Raw genomic sequence first — 27,410 nt, 5'->3', positions numbered from 1 at the left:
GGGGCAGGCCCGAGGGGGAGGGCTCCCCGAGCTGATGTGAAGATATTCAAGAGGCTTCTCATCTCTCTGGCTCTTCTTAGCCTTCCAAAATGACTGAGGCTCCCAAGAAGACCGGGAAAAAATTCAGTGAGTGTTGGGGTCTTTGCCCACTTTGGGTGTTCAGGGAGGGGGAATTTGATTGTATTCATTCAGTTCCAAACTCTACCATGGGTTTCCCCAAAGCTGTTTATTCGATGTCTGCCTCCCTCCCTCTTGAAAGAGACAGATGTGGCTGCCTCATGGCGGGTCAGGAGCCTAGGTGAAGAATTGGAAGGAGCCACGGGGGCCAGTTGATCGAATTTCCCGCATTTTACAGATAACAAGTGACTGATCCATATCGATCATAACTGGTGAAACTTGAACCTAGGGTTTTTAATTACCGAGTTATTTTTCTTTTGACTGTACTTTGTGGGGGGAGGCAAAGTTGGGGGACTACAGCGGCAGAATGAAGGGGTAATGTCAGGCTTCTTTCTGGTAGCCAGAAGCCAGATTTGAAGAGAATTCTGTTATAGGCTTTGACTATAAACTCCTTGAGGGCAGGGAGATAGTCTGTTTTGTCTCAGTATGTCAAGGAACCCTAATATGCTATCTTGCTAGCAGTAGGTTCTTGTTCAGTAAATAACAGTTAGTTGATTGAACTTCAATTCAATTCAATTTATTAACTGATTAATAAATAATCAGGTTATTCAGCTTGGAACTAAATAAGAGAGATATTTACTCTGAATGTCTGCTTTGTGTGCTAAGTTTAGATGGGGATATACAAATTGATAAGACTTGATCTCTGCTCTCGGGGGAGATAGGGCACTCCCACAATAACCAACTACCACCTGGGAAATACTATAAGAGAGGTAACAACCACCATCACCACCACAGCAAAAATACTCATAATAACAGCAGAGTCCATGCTTTCCAAAGCAAAGATGCTTGGAGAACTTAGAGGAAGGAGCACTTTGATTTTAGGGAAGGTGCTCACCAAATTTCAGGAAAATTTCTGAAAGATAATCTCCCTTGACCTTGACCTTTTAAAGTGTGTAGAAGCTAGGAGATGGGGGTAGAGGATTACAGAAACAAAAAGGATCTCCTCTCCCTTCTAAGGATATATTAGCCTTATTGTAAGGTCCCCCTCTCTCTGAGCCCCATCCACCCCCCAGGAACTAGGTTCCTGGCCTCCTTGGCTTCCTTCAAATCCCAGTTAAAATCCCATCTTCTGCAAGCCTTTCCAATCCCGTTTAAGTGCCTTCTCTCAGTTATTTCCAAATTTATTCTGGATGTATCTTGTTTGTACATGATTGTTGTACGTTGTCTCCCCCATAAAGCTGTGAATTTTTGGGTTTGCCTTTCTTTATAACCTCAGAGTTTAGTACACTGCCTAGCACACCAGAGGCACTTAAATGCTTGTTGACTCAATGACTGACCCCAGGTAGTGAGTCCTTTTCCAGTATTCCTTCCTCCTCCTCCATCGTAAAAGCCTCTCCCATCCCTGAGCTTATGTATAGTGAGACTCCAAGGGTCATAATGGCTAGCTTCCCCTCTGATAGACAGGACCATCAGGCTGTCAGGGCTAGCCTCCCCACAGGGTCTGGCTGGGAAAGATAAACAGCCACCAAATCTTCTGGTGGTAATCTGATTGAAATGTACGTGTGTCTGTACTCTTATTGGGAGAGTCTGGCCTTCATGGGGCTAATCACCCCTCCTCCACTTTGCTATTCTACCCCAAAATCACCCCTCAGCTCCTCTTCATAGAGCTCTTTACTTTCCTGATGCTTTTCATAAACATTCCTTCCTTCAGAGTTTCAGTGATCTGCCACCTCCTCTGTGGAGCTTTTCTTGATTCTTTCTAGCTATTAGCAGTATTCTTTCCATCCTGAAATAACTTTATATTTACTTCTCTCTTACCTGTTATATCTTCTCAAAAGAAAGTAAGCTCTGAGAGAGCAAGGATTTTCTTTTCTATTTCTGTATCTTCCCCACTTACCATATGGCCTCATGTACAAATACATTTTTGACAAATTGAACTGAGGCCCAGAGATAAGTGACTTCCTAATAGTCAGATAGTGATCTTCTTGGTCGGGAGCTTTCTCACTTTTCCAACATCTTGGATGCCTGTGGAGCTGGGTCGGCTTGGTATAGATTGAGATGAGTGCTTGTGTGTGTGTTTGACTTATGATGGTTTTTGGACTCGGGTTTTGGGCTGGCTAATGCTATCCCTGGTCAAGAATTAGAAGGTCAGAGTGGAGGATATGGAGGCTTGTAGGAACTGATCAGCTTGGCTAATTCTTGGAGCTCTGGGGAGGGAAAGGAAGCAGAAAATGAGGAGCTTGCCTCTGGCCTAGATTTAGTGCTGTGGTGGTGAAGAGGGGCCTGGGAGCCAGAGTCTATACTCCCATGCCCCAGGATGTGGGGAGATGTTATCACCCAAAGCAGGGGTTGCTGGGTGTGAATGGCCTGGGCGGAGCTTGGGGGCCCCCAATAACAGGAAAGGGAGGGGAAACCTTCATGCTCATGAGTGGATGGACCCTTCAGCTGCCCATGCAAGCCTTCAAAACCACCTCACTCACCCCTAACCAAGTGCACAGTCTCCCACACACTTACAAGCAGCACACACACACACACACACACATACACACACACACAGACACACACACACACACACACACACACACACACACACACACACACACACAGAAGATTTTAGCCTCCACCTGTACTTCCCCCTCCTTTCCCCAGTGAATGCTGGTCGATGGGGAGGTGACCATGGGTTATCAGGGATATACTGACATCCCCCTCAGGACTTGATGTAGAATTAAGCGGCGCTGTGTAGAGAATATTGCACCTGCAGTCAGGAAGTTCTGAGTTTGAATTCTGTCTCAGACACTTTCTGAGCTATGTGATGCTGGGCACCCAGATCAGCCTGTCTCCCCCTCTCTAAATTGGGGACAATAACGGTCTTTCCCTCACAGAGGTATAATGCTTATAAAATGCTTTGCAAACTTTGAAACTATGCAGTAGCTAGCCTTTACATAGTTTTACACATATTATCTTATTTTGTCATTGCTTTTTAATCCTGACAGTAAGTAGCATTATTTGTGCTACCAGGAATCAAATTTAAGGTGGAATGTCAGAGGTGTTACTATTATCCCCATTTTATGGATGAGGAAACAAGTGGGCAGAGGCTTGCCCAGATCACACAGTTAGTAAGTGCTGGGCAGGTCCAGCACTCTGGCTGCGCCTCTAGAAGTTAGCCTAGATGCCCACATCTCAGACACTGAACACTCTCTTGCCCATTCTCTTCAACCAGAGTTCTTCAAGTTTAAGGCCTTCGGAAGTCTTTCTAACCTTCCCCGGACCTTTACCCTCCGTCGCTCCTCAGCATCAGTTAATAACCAGCCTTGCCAGCAGCCAGATGCCTTTGAGAACACGCAGGATGATATGATCAACGTCCCCAAGAGCCCTGGGGCTTATGCCCGCTCCAGTGACATGTACAGCCACATGGGTACCATGCCTCGGCCTGGCTCTAAAAAGGGCAGTAGTCGGGGGCAGGGACGGCGGCCCCATGAGGAGGCCAGCTCCCCAGGCCCTAGTCTGGCGTCCCGAGAACTGCCCCAAGTCCCAGCTCCCAGCCCTGACTTGGGGTCCCCGGAGTTGCCCAATGGAGCAGTCCCAGGCTCCCCAACAGATAAGGAAGCAGCTACTACCAGGGGAATTGCTGCCCTGTGTCACTTTGAGACTTCAGAGGCCTCCACAGGAACACAGCCTACGGACACCAGTGCGAAGGCTGGAAAGTCAGTGGGAGAAGCCCCCAAAGAGAAAGCCCTTATGGATCCTCCATTGGAAAGGTAGGTGCCCTTCTGGAAAGAGTGTGGGCAGAAGGAAGGCGCCCTAGAGATGGTGTGCCGATGAGGGACAGCTTGGTGCAATGGAGACAAGGCTGCTCCTAACTTGGAGAGGACAGCCTTCATTTGGGGGCCCCTAGGTTTGCCCAGGCCACAACAACCCGGCTCCTGGGCAATCACCCAGAGCTTCATTGCTCTCAGGGCTCTCCGACACTAAAAAATTTGGAATAGATGCTGATTTCAGATGGTGGAAGGGTCTGAGAGGGAGCATGAAATCACAGATTGGACAGAAAAAAATCTTTTATAGCCCTCCCTCACAGAGTTACCCTAATGATCCTATGAGAGAACACATGGAAGGCACTTTGCAACCTTTAAAACACTATATAAATATCACTTGTTGGAATTTAAAGAGGGTGAGGAGATCCTGAATCAAACTGGGTAGGGGCAGGGGAGGAGGAATGACCGTGACTCTCTAGGAGGATTCCAGATGGAAGGAGTTCTGGGAACGCTATCCATTCACCAGATACTCCTTGAGTAGCTAATGTGTAAGAGTTGGGGGGTGGTTGGGGTAATAAGGAAGAAGTGGCTCCTTCTCTCACAGAACACCCAGTCCCATCTGGTAGCGGGGGTGTTCGCCAAGGGCCGGGAGTGGTCCTGTTTGTGCTAGGGTTCAGCTGAGGGCCCAGCATTCATTCATTTGGTCCGTCAGCCTGTCAACAAACATTTATTAAATATTTACTATATGCTAGGCACGGTGCTAGGGATATGAAGAAAGTAAAAAAGTAAACAGTTCCTGCTTTCAAGGAGTGTCTGCTTTCTAGTGAGGAACACAACATGTGTGTGCAAGAAATACGCAGAGTGGGTAATTAGGGTGGGCTTCCCCCAGGAGGTGACATTTCATAGAAGGTGAGGGGGGAAAGACCTTAAGAGCTATTGTATATTTGACGAAAGATCTTAGAATTTTAGAGAGGGAAGGGGACGGGCCAAGTAGCACCTGGGCTCCCTGCACAGGGCTCTGCTTTCTCCATTACTCAGTGATTCTGCCCTAATCCCAGCCCAGGCAGGCACCGTGAGGCTTGGGGATGGGGGTGGGCCGGAGGGGGCCGATCGTTTCCTCTTCTCAGGCTTCAGCTGTCCCTAGCCAACAGCCCAGTGTTCCAAGAGCTGGGAGGAGGTGAGGGGGAGGAACCATGGGCAGGACAGCTGGAGGGGAGGGCTTCTAGCTCCAGTCCAGCCTCCCAAGTTCAGCCCAGCTGCTCAGTTGCCCAGGAGAGAGGGACTTGAACAGAGGGGCCAGAAGGTTGCTCTGGCTGGAGCTGGGGAGCCAGAGATGACGGAGGTGGGCAGGCGGTACCATACCCTGGGCCACAGAGGGTGAGTAAGTTAGGGGCACTTCTGGGAGTATGGGGAAAGGGGCAGCAGGAGGCAACTGACTCCTCTGGGTTACAAAGTCAGCAGGACACTGGGTTAAAGTAGAATGCTGGAGTAAGTGGGGTGGGACATTGGGGATCAAGCAGGCCAACCTGCCCATTTTAGAGACGGGAAAACTAAAGCTCAAAAAGGAGAAATAGGTGATCTAAAGTCAACTGGAAGAAGAAAAGAGTGAGGGAGACAATCTAGGAAATAGGGAGGCAGACAAGAGAATGAAGCATCCAGACGTGTCCACATATGCCCTAACCAGATATACCAAACACCCTTTGATTGTCTAAGGGGCAACAACTTTCTGCTGGCTTGAAGGGTCCCAGGCAATCACTCTTGCAGCAACAAGGGTTTGTAGCAAGGGATTGGCGGGGTCATTTTGCAGGACTAGTAGCAGGTCCAGAGCTCGTGGAGGGGCTCAGGTCCTCACTTCCTTTCCTACTTCCCAGTCCTGCCCCAAGATTTTATCAGTCCCAAGAGTGTAGAAAATAGAAAACTCACTTTAGTTTCCTGTTGGTGAACTTGAGGAAACCCGCACGGCCCAGAAAGCTGGATACCAAGACCTTAGGTTGGGATGGGGGGAGGGGGGAGCTGGGATCTTAGCCTTAGAAAGCAGCCCAGGCTCCCTGAACCAAAGCTTCCCCCCAGCCCCCACTCCTCAACACACTTCATCTTCCAACATGTAAAAGAGTCCCAGACTGCTGAGGTGGATGTGTGATCTTGGATAAGTCACTTCCCTTAAACTCCCTTTAGATTGAGATGATTTTTAGATTTCCTCAAGTCCTAAAATCCAGCACAGATCTTGTTCTGAGGCGATAAGCTATGGCCTCAGACTCGGGTGTGGTAGGAGGGAGTGGGACCCAGGTATTAGTCCCTTCTGGAACAGTGAATCACATCCTGCCTGGTGAGGTCCCCAATGAGGATCCTATGATCCCATGATCTGGACCTTGGAGATCAAGACCAAGTCTGTGTGAAAAAGAAAACTGAGGCCCAGAAAAGGCCGGGAGCTGGGCCAAGGTCAGCTAGCCATTGGCCGTCCCCAGCTTCTGTCTCCAAAGCCAGTTTTCTTTCCTTTTCCATCGGACTTCTTCCTCCTGGTCTTGTCCCTCTGCATCCTGCTCCTCCCCCTCCTCCCTGAGGCTGAGCTGCACCTGGCTGGGGAGGAAGGAAGGTGAAGAGGTGAGGGCTCCAGAAGTTCCTCCCCATCCCTCTCCAGGAGTGTCCCAGCGGAATTCGCCGCTGAGGTCACCCAGTGAGGAGGGGGGGTGGAACAAGGGGGGAAGCCTCCAAATAGAGCTGGGCCCTGGCTCAGCCCTCGAAGAAATCCCTGAAGCTGAGGATGCCCAGGAGAAGTATTTCTCTTCTCTTGGACAGAATGATCCAGGGACCAGTATTGGGTATTTTTTTAAAAGAACATTTAGAATTTTAGAATGCAATAGCTGGAAGAACTCTCCCCTCAGAGAAGGGAACCGAGGCTCACCGAGGAGCAAGTCTCAGTTTAAAACTAGAATTTGAACCCTTGATTTGTGTCCCTTATTTAGTGATTGTTCTATTATATTATATTACAAAGTATAGTCAAGTCCAGGGGTCATTAACTTGGGATGCACAATAGATTTCAAGGAGTCTGAACTTGGAAGGGGAAAAATTGTATCTTTATTTCAAAATGTTTTATTTTCTTTGTAATCTTACTATCTTACTAATTTTATTTTATGCATTCAAAAGTAGTATTCTGAGAAGGGATCCTTGGGTTTCATCAAAGGCGCTTATGTTCTAGACCTAGTTCCCCATAGTTCTTCCTAAGCTGGAAACCAGGGTAGGAAGGCTGACCCACTTGGACTAAGAGGGAGATCGGGGATCTATAGAAGGGCAGGGTCATCGGTAATGGGAGGAATGAATGAGACCTGGTCTGGTGTGTCAGATTCTGCCTGGGGCCCTGAGAAGAGGTCCAGAGCCTGTTACAGCTCCTACCTCAGGAGGCTGGGGGGGGGGGGTAGGGGCCAGGGGAGCTCTGCTTGCCCCTCCTTTATTGCTTTTTGGAATGTTGACTCCTGTCCAAGAATTCCCCAGCCCCTGGAGTCCCACGGTCCCGACCCTCTTGGTCTCTTGGGATGACGTCAGTAGCGGGGCATCTGTTAGCGATTACCAGCTTTTGGGGAGGGGGGAGGACTGAAGAGGAGGGTCTATTTCCAGCCATCCTGTCCCCAGACTGGGGGTGTTGAAGGGAGGGAGGATGTTCCACAAGACAGCCCTCCTTGCCTCAACCCCCAGCCCAGGGCTCAGGGGCATGACGGCTGGGACCTGTCAACTGGAAGGCCGGCCCTCCTTCCTGCCTCCCCAGCCGGCTGCCCTTCTGCTCCCAGCATCCTGCCTCAGCTCCCTCCTCGGCTTTCTCACAGTCCCTGAGACCCTCATGACAGCTCTGACTGTGGGAATCTCGGGCTAAGGACTCGGGCTGGGGTGGGGAGGAATTGTCCTGCTGGTGGAAAGACTCCGGAGTCGGATTCCTTGGCATTCAGGCTTCCCCTAGTCCTGGCTCCACTTAGAACCACTTAAGCTGGTGACATGGATCCCAGCCTCCGGGGACCCAGTCTTGGTCAGCTTTCTCCTGATTCCTAGTAGGGCAGAGACCCTGCAGTGCCCCCCTCCCCTGCCAATACACACACCTTCTAAACCCACAGACACACTTACTGCTTTGGGAGCAGCTACCTCCAGACCCGGCTCACTTCTCCCATGGGACTTTGAGTTGCTGCAGGCTCCAGGAAACTGAGCTGCCTGAGATCTTAATATGGTGCTTAAAGGGAGGGAACAGTGACCTGACAGTCAGGAGAACAATGTACTTTAGTGGTGGATAGAGGGCTAGACTTGGTCAAGAAGATCTGTGACCCCCAAACCTTACCAGCCATTTAACCCTGGGCAAGCCACATACTCTCTGCATCTCAGCATTCTCATCTGCAAAATGGGGATATAATATCTTATACCGGTGCTGTCAAATTGAGAAAGGCCTCCAATCCATACTTAATAAGGATCCTTGAATCTTGCATATTAACTTAGTTTTAAAATGTAATATTATCTGTGTTCTATTGCGTTTTTATTTATTGTGTTAAATATTTCCCAATTACATTTTAATGATTTAGATTCACTAGAAAGTGTTGTGGGCTCTACGTGGCCTGTGGTCACATATTTGATCCCTTTGCCTTTCAGTTTCAGTTTCAGTTGGGAGGCTTAAATAAAATAATCTATGAAAAGTGCTTTGCAAATTTTAAAACATTATGTAAATGCCAATTATTGCTATTCTAGCCCCAACTCTGCCATTTATTATGTGTCCTTGGGAACATTACTTCAACTTGCTGTGCTTTACTTTTCCCATCTTTAAAATGGGTGTGTAACCTCTAAGGCACTTTCCAATACTAACATTTACATGTTGGCTCCTGATAAAAAACCAGAGGAATAGGGAGGAGCTGCCTTCTTTCTTTGTTCCTTTCCATTTCTGACATACTGTGGTCATCAGTCCTCTATGTCCATGCCATCTCTCAATTCCTCTGGTTTGTTCGGACAGTTTTAAAATTGCAATTGGTACCTCTCTGGACCTCATATTCCTCATCCATTATGTGGGAATAGTAGCACTTGCTCTGTTGACCTCAAAGGATCTTTGTGATGGTTAAGTCAAATGAAATAATGGATGCAAAAGTGCATCACCAACTTCAGAGTGCTAGACAAACTAAGGCATTTATTATTGATATTCTCCCCTGGTCTCCTGTAGTGCTGGGGGACTGGGGTCTGTATGAGTAGCAACTATAACTTCACCCACTGGGAGTGATTGCCGTCCTCTGGGTTTCCAGCTGGAGAAGGGAAAGATTCAGCTCTAAGGAGCGTGGCAGTCAGAAAAGGGCTAGGCGGTCCTGAACAAGGACCACAAACTGCTGTACCTCTGGGTTTCTCTGACCTCACAGGGAAGCCAGCCACTTGCAGAACTGAACTTCCTCTCTCAGCCAATCAACAACATTGATAAAGTACTCTCTATGTGCTGTGCATGATGCTGAGTGCTGCAGTTACAAAGCTAAAAACAAAAACATTTCCTCCTCTCAAGGAATTCCTATTCCCTTGGCTCAAGATGAGTCCGACATCTGGTCTCTGGGGCAATGGTCAGAGCGAACTTCTCAGCTGTCAAGCTTCCAAACTACAAACCCTTAAATACAAAGGCCCCAGAATGTCTGATACAGACACAGCAGAGAATGAGGAAGAGCTCAGAGGGTGCAGTGGCAGACCCAGTTATGTCCCACTGAGATACTCCCTATGGCCAAGCCCTCAGACAGCTCCCGGTGTACTTGGGAGCACAAGATTATCCCAGGGACACACCCCTACAGCACAGTCCCACAGTGTGACAGAGATGCAGAAGAAGTCATTCAGACCCACAGAGCCACACTAGTCTGCCTCAGAGAAGCTCCTCTTCTGTGGATAATCAGTGACTATCCCAGTAAAAAGCAGGTAGATAAGCATCAGCCCAGAAGCTTCTGGAACATTATTAAAGTGGCACATATCCCAGGGTGCTCTGATAAATAAATGAATGAAGGAGGCATCAAATTTTCCAGAGAAAAGCTCCCTTTTTGAACTTTCTTTCTGGATAAAAAATTCACAGTCATTTTAGAATATCTGCCACCATTGCTCAGAATCTGGCAGATGGGCACTGGGAGAAACCTAGCGTTTCTGGGATTCTTTGTTTTACCAAAAGGAAGATCTTGGCTGTTCCCAGAAGGCTCAGCTTTATCCCCTTCACTAAGTTTTGGAGATGTCATCCCTGAGTGGTAATAACTTTCTGGATACTTTAGTGACCCTTTTCTTCAAAGACTAGGAACAAGAACAGGAAGTAAACACCCCTTGATACCCCTTGGTCTAAGTCCAGATGGGACAAGGACAGGAAGATCCTCTCTTTCCATTGTCTCCCCTTTCCCAAGTCAGCAACCAAGTTGCCGGAGGAATTGGGGTGGGTTCCTCCTCCCCTTTGGGTCTCTTTTTTCCCCTTCTCATCCATGTAGAGATGCATCTCACTCTAGAAGCTGAAGGAGGAACATCATATTGAAAACTGCCATGAACTTTCTGAAAAAGGAAGAAATGCATTATTAAAACTACTTATGAGCATAATTATTTAAGCTAATGAAGTAATTAAGCATTAATAATCAAAATAGATTGGATTATATGATCAATTAATGTAATTAATGCTGATTAATCAAATAATTAATTGAACTGATTTATCTCAATCTTTGCTATTATTGAATAATTGAGCACCTTTTGAGCCTACAAAATAAAAATATAAAATATACTAATGGAGCTAGATATTTTAAATAATTAATATGCTTAATTAATGGAGCTGATTTTTTTTTTATAAACATTTTTTATTACTGGATTTGATAATGCTGGAGAAGAATCAGGTGAAAATACAGCAACTGAATTCATCTAGATAAATCACATTTGTATTTGTACAAAAAGAGGCTTTTGTGGTCATTTAGTTCCATCCTTCTCTTTTTAAAGACAAGGAAACTGAGGCTAGTGAGGGGAAAGCCTGTGAGTGGACTAAGCTGAGACTGGAAGGAGGGTTCTTTGCAGATTGTAGTCCAGAACTCTTCTTTCTGCTCTTTCTGCTAGCCAGACTCATTCTGCAGCCTCATGGGGCCTTACCCTCAGAATTAACAACTGTTTCTTGGCCTGGCCTGCCCTTCTGCCTTCTTGAGCTCCCCAGGACTTTGCCCTTCAGCCAGCAGACCCTAGGTGGGAGGAACGTAGGCAGGAAAAGCCAGAGGAAACACTTGTGCGATCCTAATGTCCCAGGCCCTCCCTGTTCCCAGAAGTGGAAGGATATCCGGACCTCAATGGCCGGAAACTGTAGGATGAACCACCTCACCCGGGAAAAACAGGGTGTGGCTGGGGGGGGATAGTAGAATGCTTTATTCTGTCTCCCACCCTATGCCCCAGAGGGGATTTGGAACCCAGCAGGGGATTCCTCTTGTGGCTAATACAGATAAAGAAATGGGGTCAAAGTTTGGGAAGGACTTCTTGCTGCTGCTCATGGTGGCAAGTGGTCACTTGAACCATAAAATGATAAGAGCAAAAGGGAAATGTAGCTACAAATCTGGCCTTCTCCCTTGGCTTATATGTGGGGAAGAGGACGGAGATCCAGAAACGGATGGGCTCGGGTCACATAGCATGTAAATAGAATCATGAGGCTTTAGAGTCATCACAAAAGCAGGACTAGCACCCAGGTGTCTTGACACCCAATGTGGTGCCTTTACACCCGTGTTTTAAGAGAGGTTACTGAGAAAATGTAGCCCAGATACAGTCCTGGTTACAGAAGGACACCTTTTAGCCTCTTGCCATCCTTAGTCCCTCTTCTTGCCCACTAAGGGGGATAGCTAGGTGGGGTCTGGGTGGATGCCCAAGTGGTGATGACTGGGAACATTCACTCTCCTCTGTTCTTTGCAGTGTCCATAGTGGTCTGGAGTCAGGAGGGGACTATGTGAAGGTGAGTACTCCATTGTCTTTCTCTTTTTTTCCCCATCATCTGAAAGTGAGGAAGGGGCTGGTGATAGAATGCAGCTTGAAGAAGTTGTATAGGTTTTAGCACTGGGTTACCTTTGCCCACTATGGGGCCTCAAAGAATACTTGAGAAAACACAGAAGCACAGAGAAGTGGGCAACTCTACAGTCCAGTCTGGCCTCTGGGTTTCTCCATGGGATCTTAACCCCCGGGGATCTCAGTTTTCTGATATATAAAGTGTTAGATGAGATGCTCTCTGAGGTCCTTGCCGCCTCTAGATTTGTACCCTTCTTGTGAAACCTCAGAGCTGAGACTGGAACCCAGATCTCCTACTCCCAAACTTGCAGGCTCCTTTCACCACCTGCCAACTTGTTCTTTATCCTTAAGATGAATTGAGGAAGGAATGACAGGATGATGAAAAGTGTGGAAGACATATCATATGAGCAATAGTCTGGAAGCGGGAGAAAGCTTCATCACTCTAGAGAGGAAACGGAGGGCAGGACAAAACCAAGGCAGAAGTTACAGGGAGACAGATTTCAGCTCAAAAGGGGGAAGGGTGGTTAGAACTGTCCAGCAGTAGAATGGGCAGTGGTCCTGGAGGTAATGGGATCCCACGCTTAGAGCCGGAAGTCAGTTCAGAGGTCATCTGGGTAAACCCCATCATTTTTACCATTGAGGAAACTGAGCTCGAAAGGAAGGCACATGGCTAGTAAAATGGCTGGATATGATTGAAGGAGGTTCTTGAAAGCAGGAACTCTCTTTTTTTTTTTTCTTTTGATATTCTTAGCACTTAGCCTAGTGCCTAGAATATAGTAGGTGCTTAATAAATGTTTATTGATTAGCTGATTCCAAATCCAACATTCTTTCCACTGTAACGTCTGTCAAATATCACTTGTCATTGAAGGGCTACTTCAAAAGAGAAGCTTAAATAAAATTAATAATGATAATAATAATAATCACACTAAAAGGGAGGTTTACTGAATGACCTCAACTCTGGAATTTAAAAATTTTATGCTTCTTAATGTTCTAAAATTCTGTCTAAAAGGCCTATTTTGAGTCCCTTTGTAAGGCAGAGTCCCTTAATTTATTCGTTTAATACAAATAGCATTTTTTAATTCATTACAATTGATTAATTCCTAACTCTCTCCTTCCACAAGATGTTCAGGGCCAGGAGTCTGTTTATGTAGGGGAATCTTAGCGCTGCTTCTGTCCCCACCCCCACCCCAACACAGAACACGAGATGTCCTCAGCCCTTTCTCCCCCTAGGACCCCACTATAAAGTTCTCTCAGGGGGTTCTGTCGTCAGCTCTCCACCCCCACCCCCCGCACCCCGAGCCCTCCCCACGTGGTTAATTCCTACTAGGGACATGACCCTTTCTCTCTCAGACCTTCCTACTGCAGAGCCTAGGAGACCTGGGATGGAGCTGGCCAGCACTCCAGGAAGGAGAAAAGGGAAAGGGGATGTAAGAGTGGGGAGGGAGGAGGGGGCGAGGCTGGAGGCAGGCTGAGGGAGGAACAATAGCCCCCTCCCCTCTCCCTGGCTGGCTAGGGGGGTGGGGTCTCCCCGCCCCTCCCTCCCTCCCCCCACCTCCCTGCTCCTCCCCTAACAAGGAGATGAGGTAATTGAGGAAGAGGCACAGACCCAAGCTGAGCGGCTGCTGGTGGCCCCAGCCCTGGTCCCAGCCCGGCTCAGCCCCTCTCAGTGCGCCAGCCCCCTACTACCTGCTAAGCCCAAGTGAGTCCTTCGGCTCCCGCTGTCCCCGGGCCCAGAGCCCAGAGCGGCCAGTGATGACGGAGCGCTGCAGCCTGTGGAGTGCCCTGTCAGCGGCGGCATGCTGCTTCTACCGGGGCTCCTTCGTGCAGGTGAGGGGCTGGGGGCTGGGGGTAGGGGGGCAGGAGGATGCCCTTTGCCTCCGGGCTCCAGAAGGTCAGCCGGAGGGATACCCTGAGCCAGGAGCCACTTGTCTAGGAGCGGGGGCAGCTGGGGGCACCTCAGGGTTGTTTCTCTAAGGGGACAGTGGCAGTAGGCAGGGGACCGTGTCATTCTTAGTCTGTGTGGCGGGTCTTGTGCCTACTGGTTTCATGTCTGGGGTCACAAGAGACGAATGGGTGCTGCCTTCTTGGAGTGTAAGAGGCTGGGTAGGCGAACCTTCTGCGGGGCTGGCTGCTCTGCCGCAAGGTGAGGGAAAGGGGGACCTGCCCCCACCCAGAAAGGAAAGGGGATGCTCTCTCCCTGACCCCCACTCCTAAGCTCACTGTCCTTGTCACTTCTGGGTGACAGAGGGAACACCCTCCATCTTTTGCCTCCCCCCACCCCCTTCCCCTGTGGATGAAGGAGCTAAAGGGAGCAGCCGCATCTCCAATTCTGGTTTCAGAAAACTGGTCTGTGCCTCCCCCAGTGCCAGCTCATCCTGCAGAGCTAGAGCTCTGTGGGTCAGACGGAGGCAGTGGGGTCACTGTCTCCTGACAATTGGCTCTTGATGCCCACAAGGAGTTCCTGTTTGCTCCAGCCCCTTTCCCTCCACAGTCAACCTGGAGCTCTGAGCCCCTTCAAACTTGGAAAAAGGGAGTATAGTAGGGAAGAGAATTGTTTCCATTGTATCCAGGAGACCCTGATCTCTGATTTTCCTTCCTGGGCTATGCTGGAGTGTTGGTGAGGAAAAACTATGGGGCTTGGGACTGGGCTGGTGCCTAAGTGCAAACCACCCCTTACCTGCCCTTTGGAGAATTGCCTGGGCAAGGGTTATGGCTTCGGTTTGGACTATTGCCCCAGTCACATCTGAGGCAGGGATCTCTGAACCCAGCTTGGCAAGTGCAGCTATGGAACTAGATCCTAGCATTGAAAGAGTTAACCCAGAGCAAAGGAGGCAAGGGAGGGGGAGGACCTCAGCCTCCCTGGATGAGCATCAATCTTGGATGTGTTGGGCTTCCATAGGGTCGGGAAACTGAGGCACAGAAAGGGTTAAAAGAGAAACCAAGTGGAAAGGGGTGGTTAGACAGGAGGAGAGTAGCCACACACCCCAGGTAATTGCTTTGCCACCCTGCCTTCACTTTGCTTTTTAAGCTCCAGCCTCTTTCAGGGAGACAGAGAGCTGATCATTTCTCTTTCCCTCTTTCCCCCTCTCTCTCACACACTCTCATCCCTGAGCCCTGCATGAATGACTGGCCCCCATCCAGCTGACAACAGCATCCCTGCGGCCTCGACCAATCACACACCAGCAAGCTGGGAAGCAGTGAGATCATCTCTGGCCAATGACAGGGCAGAGAGCGGATGCAGCACCGGGGACTCTCCTCCATCCATCCAGTCAGGCCTCTAGCATCCCCTCCTCCTCTGGACCCCAGGGACATAAACCCTCTGAGTTTAATGTAGGGACCCCTAAGGACAAGGAGGTGATAGAAACCCAGATGTCTTCCCACTCTAAGCTTTAGGGTGATCTTTTCAATTGTAGTTTGCCTGAGCTAGGTCTCTCAGCCCCCCCTTCAAACTCTTCACTGGGAATGTCAGAGCCAGGACAAGCTGAGGTTCAGAGTGGAGCCATGGCATAAGGTGACACAGCCCACCAGTAGAATAGCCCTGTCCAGAGCTTTTTTCTCCTTAAATGCATTCTTTCCCTAAAGTGTCTGGGTCTTCTATTTTGGAATGGGTCTGCTTAAAGCAATAACTAAGGTTGTCAATAAGGCATAAATTTCTCTTGTGTCTAATCCTCCAAGCTAAGTCAGGGCAGCTGCTTTTCTTCAAATCCTATCCTGATAAAGGAAATTGCAACCCCTCATCTCCCTCCCTCCTGGTTATTCTCTCAGGCCTTGGGTCTCTCCAGGATTCCGTCAGCCTCCTGCCCACTAGGGATGGAAGAGCTAAGAATAACTGTCAAGTTCACACCTGTGGCAAGAGAAGAGGGAGGAGGGAACATGTGGCATCAAGTGTCAAGGTTGCAAAGACTGGAGAGAAGGAAGCATCATATAGGGGGAGTGGGAAGAGGTTTGATTGGCATTCAGGAGTTGTGGGATTAGAAAATCCTGGCTTCCCCACTAACTCTCCTGTGATCTTAGGAAATCCCTTTCTTTTTCTGCGCCTCTGCCTTTTCATCTTTTAAATGTAAATACTCATTTCTGTACCGATTATATCACCAGGTGACTGTCATTAGGAACGGGAAAGCTCTGTCCAGAGATATTTAAGGAATTCTCCTTATTGTTGGGGAAATCTGCTAGACCACGGGCCTTGGAACTTCCCGGGATGGAGGAAACCATTTGCAAAGGGATTAGATGGGAGGAATTTCCAATCAGTGGCTCACACTCTCTCTTTCTTTTCCCAGTTCTCAAAGGAGAAGTACATATTGGACTCTTCCCCAGAGAAACTTCACAAAGAACTGGAGGAGGAACTCAAACTGAGCAGCACTGACCTCCGAAGCCACGCCTGGTACCATGGCCGCATTCCCCGAGAGGTGAGTGTGGGGTCCTGAGGCAGGGGCCCTGATTCCAGCTCTCCAGTGCCCCTGTGTCCAGAGGAGCCCAGCTTCTGGGGCTTTGCAAATGATTCTTGCAGCTGCCTCAGCCTGGATGCTGGAGAAGAGATGAAAGTCTGAGGGTCATGATTGTGGGAGCTGTGTGGAAGGGTGAGATAAATGCAGACTTTCCCACAGTCTGGAGTCATAGGGTATAGCCTAGAGCTGGAAGGGAATCTCAGAGGCCTTCTCATTTTAAAGATGAGGCAGTGAGACCCAGAGAGCAAAAGTGATGATAATCACATTCCTGTGGCTGGGGACAGAAAGGGTCTCAGTATTCCACTATTTCCTAAAGCTTAAGAATCAGTAGAAGAGGAAGGAGTTAGTAAGTGATGCTCCAAACGCTCAGCCTAATGCTGGGGCCCAGCCCGACGTGTAGGTCACCCTCACAAGCTTGCTTGGGGACCTAAAAAGTAGGATTCGTAGTTTCATCGGTGTAGACAACTTCCACAGAGGCCGACGTGAGGTTTGTGTGATCAGGAATCAGTGGCTTTGTATCAAGTGCCCGCAAGAGTATCTCCTTAGGGAAATTCTCCCATGCTGTGGGGTAGCGGTGATGGTCATGGTGGGAATGGGAGTGATGATGCTGTGAAGTAATTGGGGAATGATAAGGGGGGGAACAGTGGTGATGGAGACGGCGAGGTGAGGGGTGGAATGACTGCGAGTGGGGAGGAGGAGGGTGGCGGCAATGGTGGGATTCAGAGGTACTGGGACTGAGGAGCAATTCTGGTAATGGGGGTGGTGAGAGCGTGGACTCCCAGACCCTCAGACCTTGCTCTCGGGGTGCTCCTGCCTTTCTCCCCTCTCTGCCCCCCCAGGGCCAGGTTCTGAGTCCATTTCTCCACAGGTCTCCGAGAGCCTGGTCCAGCGGAATGGCGACTTCCTCATCCGAGACTCCCTCACTAGCCTCGGTGACTACGTCCTCACCTGTCGCTGGCACAACCAGCCCCTGCACTTCAAGGTCAACAAGGTCATGGTGAAGGCCAGCGAGAACTATACCCACATCCAATACCTCTTTGAACAGGAGAGCTTCGACCATGTGCCCGCCTTGGTCCGCTATTATGTGGGAAGCCGCAAGGCCGTGTCCGAGCAGAGTGGAGCCATTATTTACTGTCCCATCAATCGCACCTTCCCCCTGCGTTACCTGGAGGCCAGTTATGGGCTCGCTCACGGCAAGTCGGGGGGCCCTGCCAGCCCCTCCAGCCAGAAGGGAGGCCACATGAAGAGGAGGAGCGTCACGATGACCGACGGGCTGACAGCAGACAAGATAACCCGGGGCGAGGGCTGCCCCACCAGGTAGGGTGCTTGCAGCAAACCGCTTGCTCTTTTCTCTGTTTTTCCCTTTCTAAAATATTATAGCCGAACCCAATGGTATCTGAGGCCCTTCCACGTTCAGTGGCTCCATGCTGCCTGACGGTGTGCCCACCTTGTTCTTTTGGGGCCAGGAAGAGAAGTTCCTTGTCTGTCTAGACCTTACTGAGCTAAGAGGAGATTGTCCTTGATCTCTCGTCACTGACATAACCTTCTCCTAAAAGGCCCTTACTCTGGCATGACCCAGGCACTTGGATCCTAGGAGCCCCTTCTTCTTCTCCAACATATTTGTATTGATTTCTTCTCAAACTTCTTTCTAAGCTTATTATCATAGAGCCACCAACTCTTTACTCCACTGAGACTTTTCCCTTGGCACAGACCTGGGTCATTTCCCCCTGTGCCCCCAGGCCAGGGAGAAGAACCTTCTTTCATCCTGGCCTGAAAAAGTTGGAAAGGACCTGGTGTGGCTTGAGCCTGGATCAATCCTGGGTGGGCAGCTGCCGAGATGCTTGTGGCCTGGAATCAAAGACTCAGACTTGTGCCAAGAACCACAGCACATGCAGAAAAGCCAGGGGCTAGATAGCATGGAGGCCCTGATGGGCTTGGGGAGCCCAGACTTGTGCCACCTGCCCAGCCCTGCCTGCTTCTCTGCCCTCTCCATCGGAAGGAGCTCTTTCCACCCTGGAGCAGCTGGGGCAAAGGATGCATTTGGTCTCACCACATATCTCCCCTGGGAAGGGTTCTGGTTTTGTTCTCCAAAGAGAAAGCCAGACACTGTCAGGGTTAAAAACTCTGCTAACTGGGCCAGTTTCAGAAAGAGAGCTTCTGTGGGTGAGAGGGGGTAAGGAAAGGGAAGAAAGGGAGGAATAAAGGGATTATGTCAACTGGGATCATTCTGAGGAGTAGAAACTCTGCACATGATCAGGGAGAAACCTTGCAGCCTGATCCTAGAAAGGGGCTTACATTGAGGAGGGAGGGGAGGAATCTGTCTGTCAGCCTGACATGCTTTTGTTCCACTGGTCTCTGAATGAACCAGCCTCCTGACTTCAAACCTCCTAATGTTCACAACGACAAGTTCAGACTTACAGGAGAGGAGGGGGATATGGGGCAAGGAAGACATCGTAGGCTTGGGAAACCTGGACTGGAAGCATGGGGAACACAAGTAGGAGGCAGGGTGGGGAAGGGACCCAGCACAGGAGCACAAGAAGTGGGGTTGGCCAGGTGAGCCAGGCACTGAACTGAGGGCGTGTGCTCTGCTCTTTTCCGGTTTGCAGCGTGTCTCTGCCCCCTCACCGTGATGCTATCCGCAACTGTGCCCTTAGCATGGACCAGATCCCAGACCTGCACTCCCCCATGTCTCCCATCTCTGAGAGTCCTGGATCTCCAGCCTATAGCACTGGTATGGCCCTGCAGGAAAGGACAAGGGTGGGGAGGGCATCTGACTGTGGGGGGGGTGCATACAGGTATTCTTGCCTCAGTCTTCTGTGAATGTTCTGGTCAGAGAATAGATGGGTTTATCTCTAGATCTGCATGTAACCTTCCTTGAAATAGCTGATGTAACAAAATGACTTGTTCTTGATGCTCTTTCAGGAGTACAGAATGTGTGCACCCACCAAACCAATAAACTTCTAGTGGAAATCATTTAAATCAGTAAATAAAATACCCACAGGAAGGGGAGAGATGTTCAAAAAAGAAAGTCTTCACATGTTGTAGCAGATAGAGCTCCTAGCGCTGGAGTCAGGAAAACCGAGCGTTAGATAGTCAGTAGCTGTGTGTGTGATCCTTGGCAAATCACTTGCCTTTATCTGCCTCAGTTTCCTCATCTGTAAAGTAGGGATAATGATAGCCTCTCCCTCCCAAGGTTCTTGTGAGAAAGCAAGATAACAATTGTACATCACTTAGTACTGTGTAGCACATAGTAGACTCTATATAAATGCCAGCTATTTCCAAGGTATTACCTGCAGTCCTTTGTTGTGCCATGATTTTTGTTGTTTTTTCAGGCTGTGTAGCAAGCCTGTTCACTTTTATTGGCTGTAACTATTTGTGACCCGGTATGCTTGCAATGGGATGCTTTTTTGTCCCTAGGCAAAGGGGTCCAGTGAGTAATTTTCAATGCAGAAAAATTTGGGTTTCAAAAAAGCAGCCTCCTTGTGGAAGTGTTTAGGGGAATTTGTCTTCAGAGTTCAGGAAGGGGAGGCAAAGTCCTGGGGGGAAATGTGCCTGGGGACCAAGGATCTCAGGAGGCAGCGCACATTTGGAATGAAACCTGTGGTTTAGCCAGCGTTTGCAGCCCTTGGTGAGGAATTTCTTTCTTATCCTAGGAAGGCAATAGCGTAGGTGACTGACCCAGAACTCCACAGCTGCTCTTTCTGGTAACAAGGGCAGCCTTCCTGCCACCCACCCACTGCATGTTACCTAACTTTGCTGTGGATGACTACCCTGGGCCCTATGCAAAGGGAAATCAGCAGATAAACTTCCCTTTTGAAAAACCCTCATGTAAGAAAATTTATACCTCCAGACCTGGGATTTCATTGCAACAGGGAACTACCAGTAGGAAAACTCCCATCCTGTCTGTAATTTATGGTCTTCAAAGGGTTAGTTGTCTGGGGATTTCTCCGTGAATGCCCATCTAGAGATGTTTCAGGGGCAAATTTTGAACTCAGGTGCTCCTTACTCTTAGGTAGCCACACTATTTCTCAAAGTCCTCTCTTAAAGATTTCATGACTCAATGAATGATATTTGCTGTTCTTAAATAAGCCTCTGAAAATAGTCATTCTTCTTTGAAATACAAACCACTCTGACGTTTCTGAGTGTTCTTCAGTCCTGCTGAGTCCCTTGGGGGCACCATCGATAATTGGATGTCAGCTTTCAGGGGGTAATGGCAGGCTTGGTCCCTCTTCAGGGTCAGAAACCAAGGAAGCATGTTCAGTTTGGCCATACCCGTGGTGGCCACAGAAGGAGGCAGACTCACCCAGGAGGGGACCAAAGTGACCTTAACAAGAGTGAGGGAAAGGACATTGGATCTCAGTGTCCTTGCCTATGGCTCTCTGCCTTCGGAACTAATAATGGTGGAAAGAGCACTGATCTGGAGTCGGAGGACTTAGGTTCAGCTCTCACTTTGCTACTTATTTCCTATGGGAAGTAGTTTCTTGATCTGTAAAATAAAAAGATTTGGCCACTTGATCTCTTAGGTACCTCTCAGTTCCAAACCCTCTGATTCTGAGTTTTTCTCTTCTCTCTCTAGTGACCCGCACAAATGTTCCAGGCATTCCATCGGCGGGCATGACCCCCGCTTCCCCCGTCATCCGCCGTTCCAGTGAGCCACAGCTGTGCCCAGGGAATGGCAGCAAGCCTCCCAGTGAGCCAAGCAACAGCGTCCACCCCACCCCCTGTCACAGCTACCGCCAGGCCTCCCCATCCCCATCCCTCAACAGCTACAGCGACCCGGACTCTGGCCACTACTGCCAGCTTCAGCCACCCATGAGGGGCAGCAGAGAACGCATTGCCCCGGAGCCCCCGACCCGCCTTGGGGGGGTTAAGAGCTATGTAGAACGGCTGAAAGTGGAGGAAGGACAGCACTTGATGGGTGGGCGGGCACCGGAGAATGGACCCCATGAAGGGGATCAGGGCGGAGGCTTCATAGTGCCTGTCATCGAGGTGACTTCTTCCTTCAACCCCACCACCTTCCAGTCACTTCTGATTCCCAAGGACAACAAACCCTTGGAGATGAGCATCCTTAAGAAGGTGAAAGAACTGCTGGCTGATGTGGACGCCAAGACATTAGCCCGGCACGTCACCAAAGTCGACTGTCTGGTACGGGCTTGGAAAGGGACAGGAAAGGGGCAGAACTCAAAGAGGGGCTTATCCCCCTCCCCCTCCCACTGGGAGAAAACCAGTATAACCCTGGGCGAGGGAATTAACTTGGGACTTTAGTTTGTTCATTTATAAAATGAGGGGGTTGAATCAGACCACTCCTGAGGTCCTTCTAGTTTAAAATCTCATGACCCTATGATTGAGCAGGGGCAGCCCAGCTCTGCCACTCACTAGCTGTGGGACCTCAGCGAAGTCCTTTCACTCGTAAGTTATTTGTGAAATGAAGGCTGTGGACTAGGTGACCTCTAAAGTCTCTCCAGCTTTCACATTCTATAATTCTATGATTCCTCTTCCCCTGACCCCTTGCTTCTGGCCCCTTCCCCAAAGAGAGGAGATTAATCAGCTCTCTGGGCATCCCGGCAGGTTGCTAGGATACTGGGTGTTACCAAGGAGATGCAAGGGCTCATGGGAGTCCGCTCGGGCATGGAGCTGCTAACACTCCCCCACGGTCGGCAGCTCCGACTGGACCTACTGGAACGGTGAGAAGGGGTGTCAGAGGCTGCTGGGGAGAGGAGAGGTGGGGCTCATGGGGGAATTCCCTGAAATATGGATGGACCATTGAGGCCATTCACATCCCAAAGGACCTCCAGGTGTCAGGGGCAGTTCACTCCTGTCCAGAGCACTGGGTTTGAATTCCATTCCTGTGCCCCACCACCTGGGGGACTTTGGGCCAATCAGTAACTCTATTTTTTTCTTTATAAATGACTCCCCAAGGTCTTTTTTCATGCTTGGTCTCAGGATCCTGAGTTTTTAATTTCCCTAATCCCACCCCCTGTACTCAATTGGTCAATCTCAGGCATTCTCAACTCAATCCTAGCTTCCAAGTAGCCCTTCCTGCCCCTCCCCACCCCCTCTCTCTTCTCTGAACCCCCTCCTCTCATCCTCTGACAGGTTCCACACCATGTCCATCATGTTGGCTGTGGACATCCTGGGCTGCACAGGCTCCACAGAGGAGCGGGCAGCTCTCCTGCACAAGACCATCCAGCTGGCGGCAGAGCTGCGAGGGACTATGGGCAACATGTTCAGTTTTGCTGCCGTCATGAGTGCCTTGGACATGGCCCAGGTAGAGGCCTTTCCCCCCCTTCCTCCCTTTGGATTATGGCTGACAGTCAAGATCCCCCTTCCCACCCTCTGCCCCATAGCAGGCTAGATGGCTGTGTGAGGGCTCCCTTAGTTTAGGGCACTCTGGATTCCTGGTCCACCTTGAGCAGGAGCAGCTGAGTAGCTGCATTGCCTAGGAGAAATACCCAACTAGCTGGGATCTCAGAGTTAGGTTTCGGGGAGCGACCAATTCCTCCATCATCTGGAAATCAAATGAGACCAGTTTAGAGAAGGGGGAAAAAAACAATTGATTTGAAGTTAAAGGAGCAGCTGTAAATCCTGTTTTAAACATTTTAAATGCACTGAAATGTGCTTTAGAAAGTCAGTCTGGTAGAGTGGACAGAATCAGTTTCAAGTCTTCCTGTTTGACCATAAGCAAGTCCTATTTTTGGACAAATCACATAACCTCTTAATGTCCCAGGCAGCTCCTCCAAAATTATAAAATAAAGGATAGAACTAGATTGGTAGAGGGAGCTCCTTATCCCAAAAAATTCACCCTACAGAGCAAGTCTTCTTGTTTAAAGGAAATTTGAACAGAATCTTCTGGTCAAAAAGAAAAATACTTTTGTGACACAAGTGATAAGTAATCTTCCCTCTCTTTCCTGCCTGTCTCCTGTAAATTTGGGTTTCATGATATTAAGGGCTTGAGAGGCAGAGTTGGATAAGGTGCTGATCTTGGAATCAGAAAGCCCTGAATTTGAATCTACCCTCTAATACATACTGGGTGATGTGGAGAAGCTACACAACTTCCCAGTGCCCTGGGTAACTCTAAAGGAGGGGTGTCAAGCTCGAAGAGAAACAGAGGCCGAAAAAACCACAAATAAGGATTCCTGTGGGCCATTTATTGACTTAGAAAATCACATGTCAACAATTTTTTATGTCAATATATGTTTTATATATATATTGTTCACTCTTTTTCAATTACATTTCACTCTGGTTCAGGCCCAAGATGTCTGCCTCAGAGTATAAATTAGAGAGTAGTTGTGGCCCTGTATGATGAAAGAACTGCCCTCCACTGAAGGAACAACAAATCTAGACCCAAAATAGTGGCAGGTACTCGGTGATGGCACGTTGAATTGGGAAAAAATCATGTTGATAAAATATGGAGGGCTTCCTATTCTAGGCTTATACCTGAAGCTGCCAGCAAGGACCCTCGCCCTTCCTTCTCCTCTGACTCACCCACCCCTCCTCGTGTCCTGTGTTCACTTTCCCTTTCCCTCACACCCAGATCTCACGACTAGAGCAAACCTGGATGGCGCTGCGGCAGCGGCACACAGAAGGGGCCATCCTCTATGAGAAGAAGTTGAAGCCCTTCCTGAAAAGCCTCAATGAGGGCAAAGGTAGGCAGACTGCTCCCCAGTACCTCCTTTGGCCTGGCTAGCCCCCCACTCCCACCCTGATGGGCCTGAGCTGTCAGCTACAGGAAGAGAGCTCCTGAGGCCTCAGAGAAGGGCTGGCACAGACCGGTCTCCCAAGCCAAGGGAGGGTCCTCTTCTCTGTGGTACCTACAGCACCTTTAGGTGTAATGACAAACTTTTTTTAAAAATTATAGTTTTTATTTACCAGATATATGCATGGGTAATTTTACAGCATTGACAAAAGCCAAACCTTTTGTTCCAATTTTTTCCTCCTTCCTTCCATCCCCAGATGGCAGGTTGACCAATACATGTTAAATATGTTAAAGTATAAATTAAGTACAATATATGTATACTTGAATGACAAACATTTACGGTGTTTACTATGTGCCAGGCACAGTGCTAAGCACGTTATAGTTATCTCATTTGACCAAGAAGTATAAGGAGAAGGCAGGGAAGCCCCCAATTAGTGCATGCAGTTACAAAGAGTACCTACCATATCTGGAGAGATCTGAATTAGATCTCGATTTTGTCATGCACTGGCTGTATCATCTGGGAGGTAAGTTATCCCTCTGACTTGGGTCTGTTTCTTCAACTGTAGATGATCTGTAAGGCTCCTTTTGGACTGTGGCAATTCATGTTCAAAGGTCTCTTCCAGCTCTGACATTCTGTGGTTTTTTCTGAGCCCTCTCTTTGATTAACTAATCCATAATGAAGAGGATGACAGGGGTATTTATGTAGCAGGGATGGAGATGGAGGAGCCTTAGGAGCCCAGATCCAACATGGCCCTGACATCCCTCCATCCACCCCTAAGCACCAGGAGGGTGCAGTGGGATGAAGCCTGAGCTGCCTTTCTGTTTATTCCCGACTATAGATAGCCCCCCACTGAGCAACACAACCTTCCCTCACGTGCTCCCCCTCATCACCCTTCTGGAGTGTGACACTGCTCCTGCAGAGGGCCCGGAGCCCTGGGAGAGCACGGAGCATGGCGTGGAGGTCGTCCTTGCACACCTGGAGGCTGCCCGCACTGTCGCCCATCATGGGGGCCTCTACCACACCAATGCTGAGGTCAAGCTTCAAGGTAAGGCACTGTGGAGCCTAAAGGTGGAATCACACGGGCTGGGACTTCAGAGTCTTAGGGATCCCGGAACATTGGGGATGCCCAGCCTGAGTCAGGAGCACCATCAAGGCTGGTAGAGCAATTTGGAGCAGCTGACTCTTGTGGACCACAGCCTTTTCAGTCTCCTTTTTCACTGGGTCTTGTTCTTTTCCTGTTTCCTAATTTTCTCACTTTCCTTCTGGTGGGTCTTAGCTCTGTTTCTATTTCTGTCTGTCTCAGTCTGTCTTTCCTCTCTCTGTGTTTTCCATCTCTCTCCCTTTTCCATTTCCATTATTCCCTTTTCTTCATTTAACATAGGCTATGTAGAGCTTAACATTCATTTCTTTGCAAAATAAACCAATTGAATTCCCACCAACTTTAAAGGCTCAACTTAAATGTCACCTCCTCTAAGAAACCTTCCCTGATCTCTCTAGGCAGTAAAGACTTCACTTGGACCTCCCAGAGCCTTTACCTTTGTATTTCTTCCTCACACTTAACATGTCATATCATGTTATGGTTACTCATGTATATTTTTCTACTTCCATTAGACTATAAACTTACCTAAGGGAGGAATTGTATCTTAACTAGATTTTTTAACTCCTCAGCATTCTTGATGAGGTGATAGATGCTCCATGGATTTTTAAAAATAAAGATAAAACCCCTATCTTCAGGAAGCTTACAGCATGGTTGAAGAGATATATGCACCAGCGTGAAATTTTTAAGATAACAAATATAATCCCCAGTACTCTGTATATAGTATGGTGCTTAATAAATGCTTTTGCATTCATTCTTTCAAAGACAATCATACAAGTGCTGCCAAGTGAAGGGTATAGAGACTCGGTGATACAGGTGTCCAGAGATGGGAGATGGCCCTGGAAGGCTTTATGGCAGAGGGAGAACTTGAGCTGGGCCCTGAGAGATGAATAGGATTTAGCTCCCCAGAGTCAGAGGGCAGGCTCTCAGGCTTCCAGGCTGTGAGTTCAAGGTCTGGGGAATGGGATGAGATCCTGGGGGCTGAACTTCACCTTATTTTCTCCCCACAGGATTCCAAGCCCTCCCAGAGCTTCTGGAAGTGTTCAGCACGGAATTCCAGATGCGCCTCCTCTGGGGCAGCCAGGGGGCCGCCAGCAGTCAGGCCCTTCGCTACGAGAAGTTTGACAAGGTCCTCACTGCTCTTTCCCACAAACTGGAGCCCGCAGTCCGTTCCAGTGAGCTGTAGCCTTCCTGAGCACTCCATCACCCCAATCCTCCCCACCCTCATGGCTGCAGGCAGCATTTGGGGGCAGGAGAAAAGGGAAGAGACAGTTATCCCCTGCAGGCCTGGGGCCCAACACAAACCAAAACCCTTGCAATACAAAAAGCAGCCAGACTGTCCAAATACACTGGAGGCATCATCTGAGGGACATGGGGTTGTTAGAGCCTTTGGGACTTGGAAAGGGCCGTGTAGTGCCCAGCACAGTCCCCCACTTAAGCCCTTATTCCCTCCCTGGTACCCCTGACCGACACTGTTCAAGGAATACCTCCTAGCCTCTCCTCTGGTGTTTTTCCCAGCTTCCCTGAGCACCTGTGATGGTCCTTGACATCGCTCCCAACCTATTCCCCTGGTTTTCCCCTTACGTGTTTGGTGGGCCTCCTGAGAAGAAGGCCCCAGGGCCCCTTCCCTTAATTCTTTTCCTTCTCTCTCCAATTCTTCCCCCCCCCCCCCGGTGCCCTATATTTCCATTGGAGGCCTTTTCTTCTTGACTTTGGGTCTCTGTTTCCCTCCCTCTCTTCTTCCTCTGCTGGGAAGAGACTCAATTTTGCTGTAAATAAGTCCAATTCATTTTGTAAATAGATGTACAGATGTTGTGTTCTTTCTTTCATACAATAAACCTTTCTGGATCTTCATCTTTCCTTGAGGCCTGGAGAAAAGATGGGGGAAGGGAAGTTTTTTTCCTTGGACAATGGTCAAACTCAAACAGCTTCCTCTCACCTGCAGCTTCTTGGGTAGTGGGGTCTGCCAGCATCAAAGAGGTTACTTGTGGTCACTGGTCCTCCAAATCCATTTGGTTGGGGTGCATTAAGTGCCTACTGGTTATTGATTTGGTCTTGAGTCCAATAATTCCTTGGGTCCTGAGCCAAGAAGGCCCTGGGAAAGGGTGGAACTGATTTTCATCTTCAAAGGAGGATGTTGTAATGCTTCTATTTTACAAGTTGGGAGAAATCCATGGTACAGCAGAAAACACATTGGATTTGTGGTCAGAAGGCTTTGATTCACGTCCTAGCTCAGCCCAGCTTGCTACCTGCCAGTTTGGGAAAGGTAGAATCTCTCTGGGCCTCATTTTTCTCATCTATACAATGAAGGGGTTCC

General features: G+C 49.0%; 1 protein-coding gene across 4 annotated transcripts; it reads left to right on the top strand.

Moving 5' to 3' along the window:
• SH2D3C (SH2 domain containing 3C) lies at positions 1-26,947 on the top strand. 4 transcript variants are annotated; one of them, XM_074293697.1, is made up of 12 exons: positions 1-126; positions 3,338-3,875; positions 11,766-11,805; positions 16,133-16,261; positions 17,169-17,617; positions 18,907-19,031; positions 20,877-21,445; positions 21,869-21,984; positions 22,397-22,568; positions 23,835-23,946; positions 24,836-25,042; positions 26,104-26,947. In XM_074293697.1, exons 1-12 carry the CDS (start codon positions 90-92, stop codon positions 26,277-26,279), a joined length of 2,670 nt encoding a protein of 889 aa, XP_074149798.1. In that variant the 5' UTR covers positions 1-89; the 3' UTR covers positions 26,280-26,947. The 4 variants fall into 4 exon arrangements, with proteins under 4 accessions (XP_074149798.1, XP_074149801.1, XP_074149799.1 ...); XM_074293700.1 differs by lacking the exon at positions 3,338-3,875 and having other exon boundaries at positions 28-126; XM_074293698.1 differs by lacking the exons at positions 1-126; positions 3,338-3,875 and adding an exon at positions 5,114-5,246.
• Positions 26,948-27,410: the final 463 nt, after the last annotated feature.

The sequence above is a fragment of the Sminthopsis crassicaudata genome, chromosome 2 (assembly GCF_048593235.1).
Source record: "Sminthopsis crassicaudata isolate SCR6 chromosome 2, ASM4859323v1, whole genome shotgun sequence".
Lineage (NCBI taxonomy): Eukaryota > Metazoa > Chordata > Mammalia > Dasyuromorphia > Dasyuridae > Sminthopsis > Sminthopsis crassicaudata.
The sequence above is the reverse complement of the archived record's forward strand: the minus strand, read 5'-3'. Positions and strand labels throughout refer to the sequence as shown.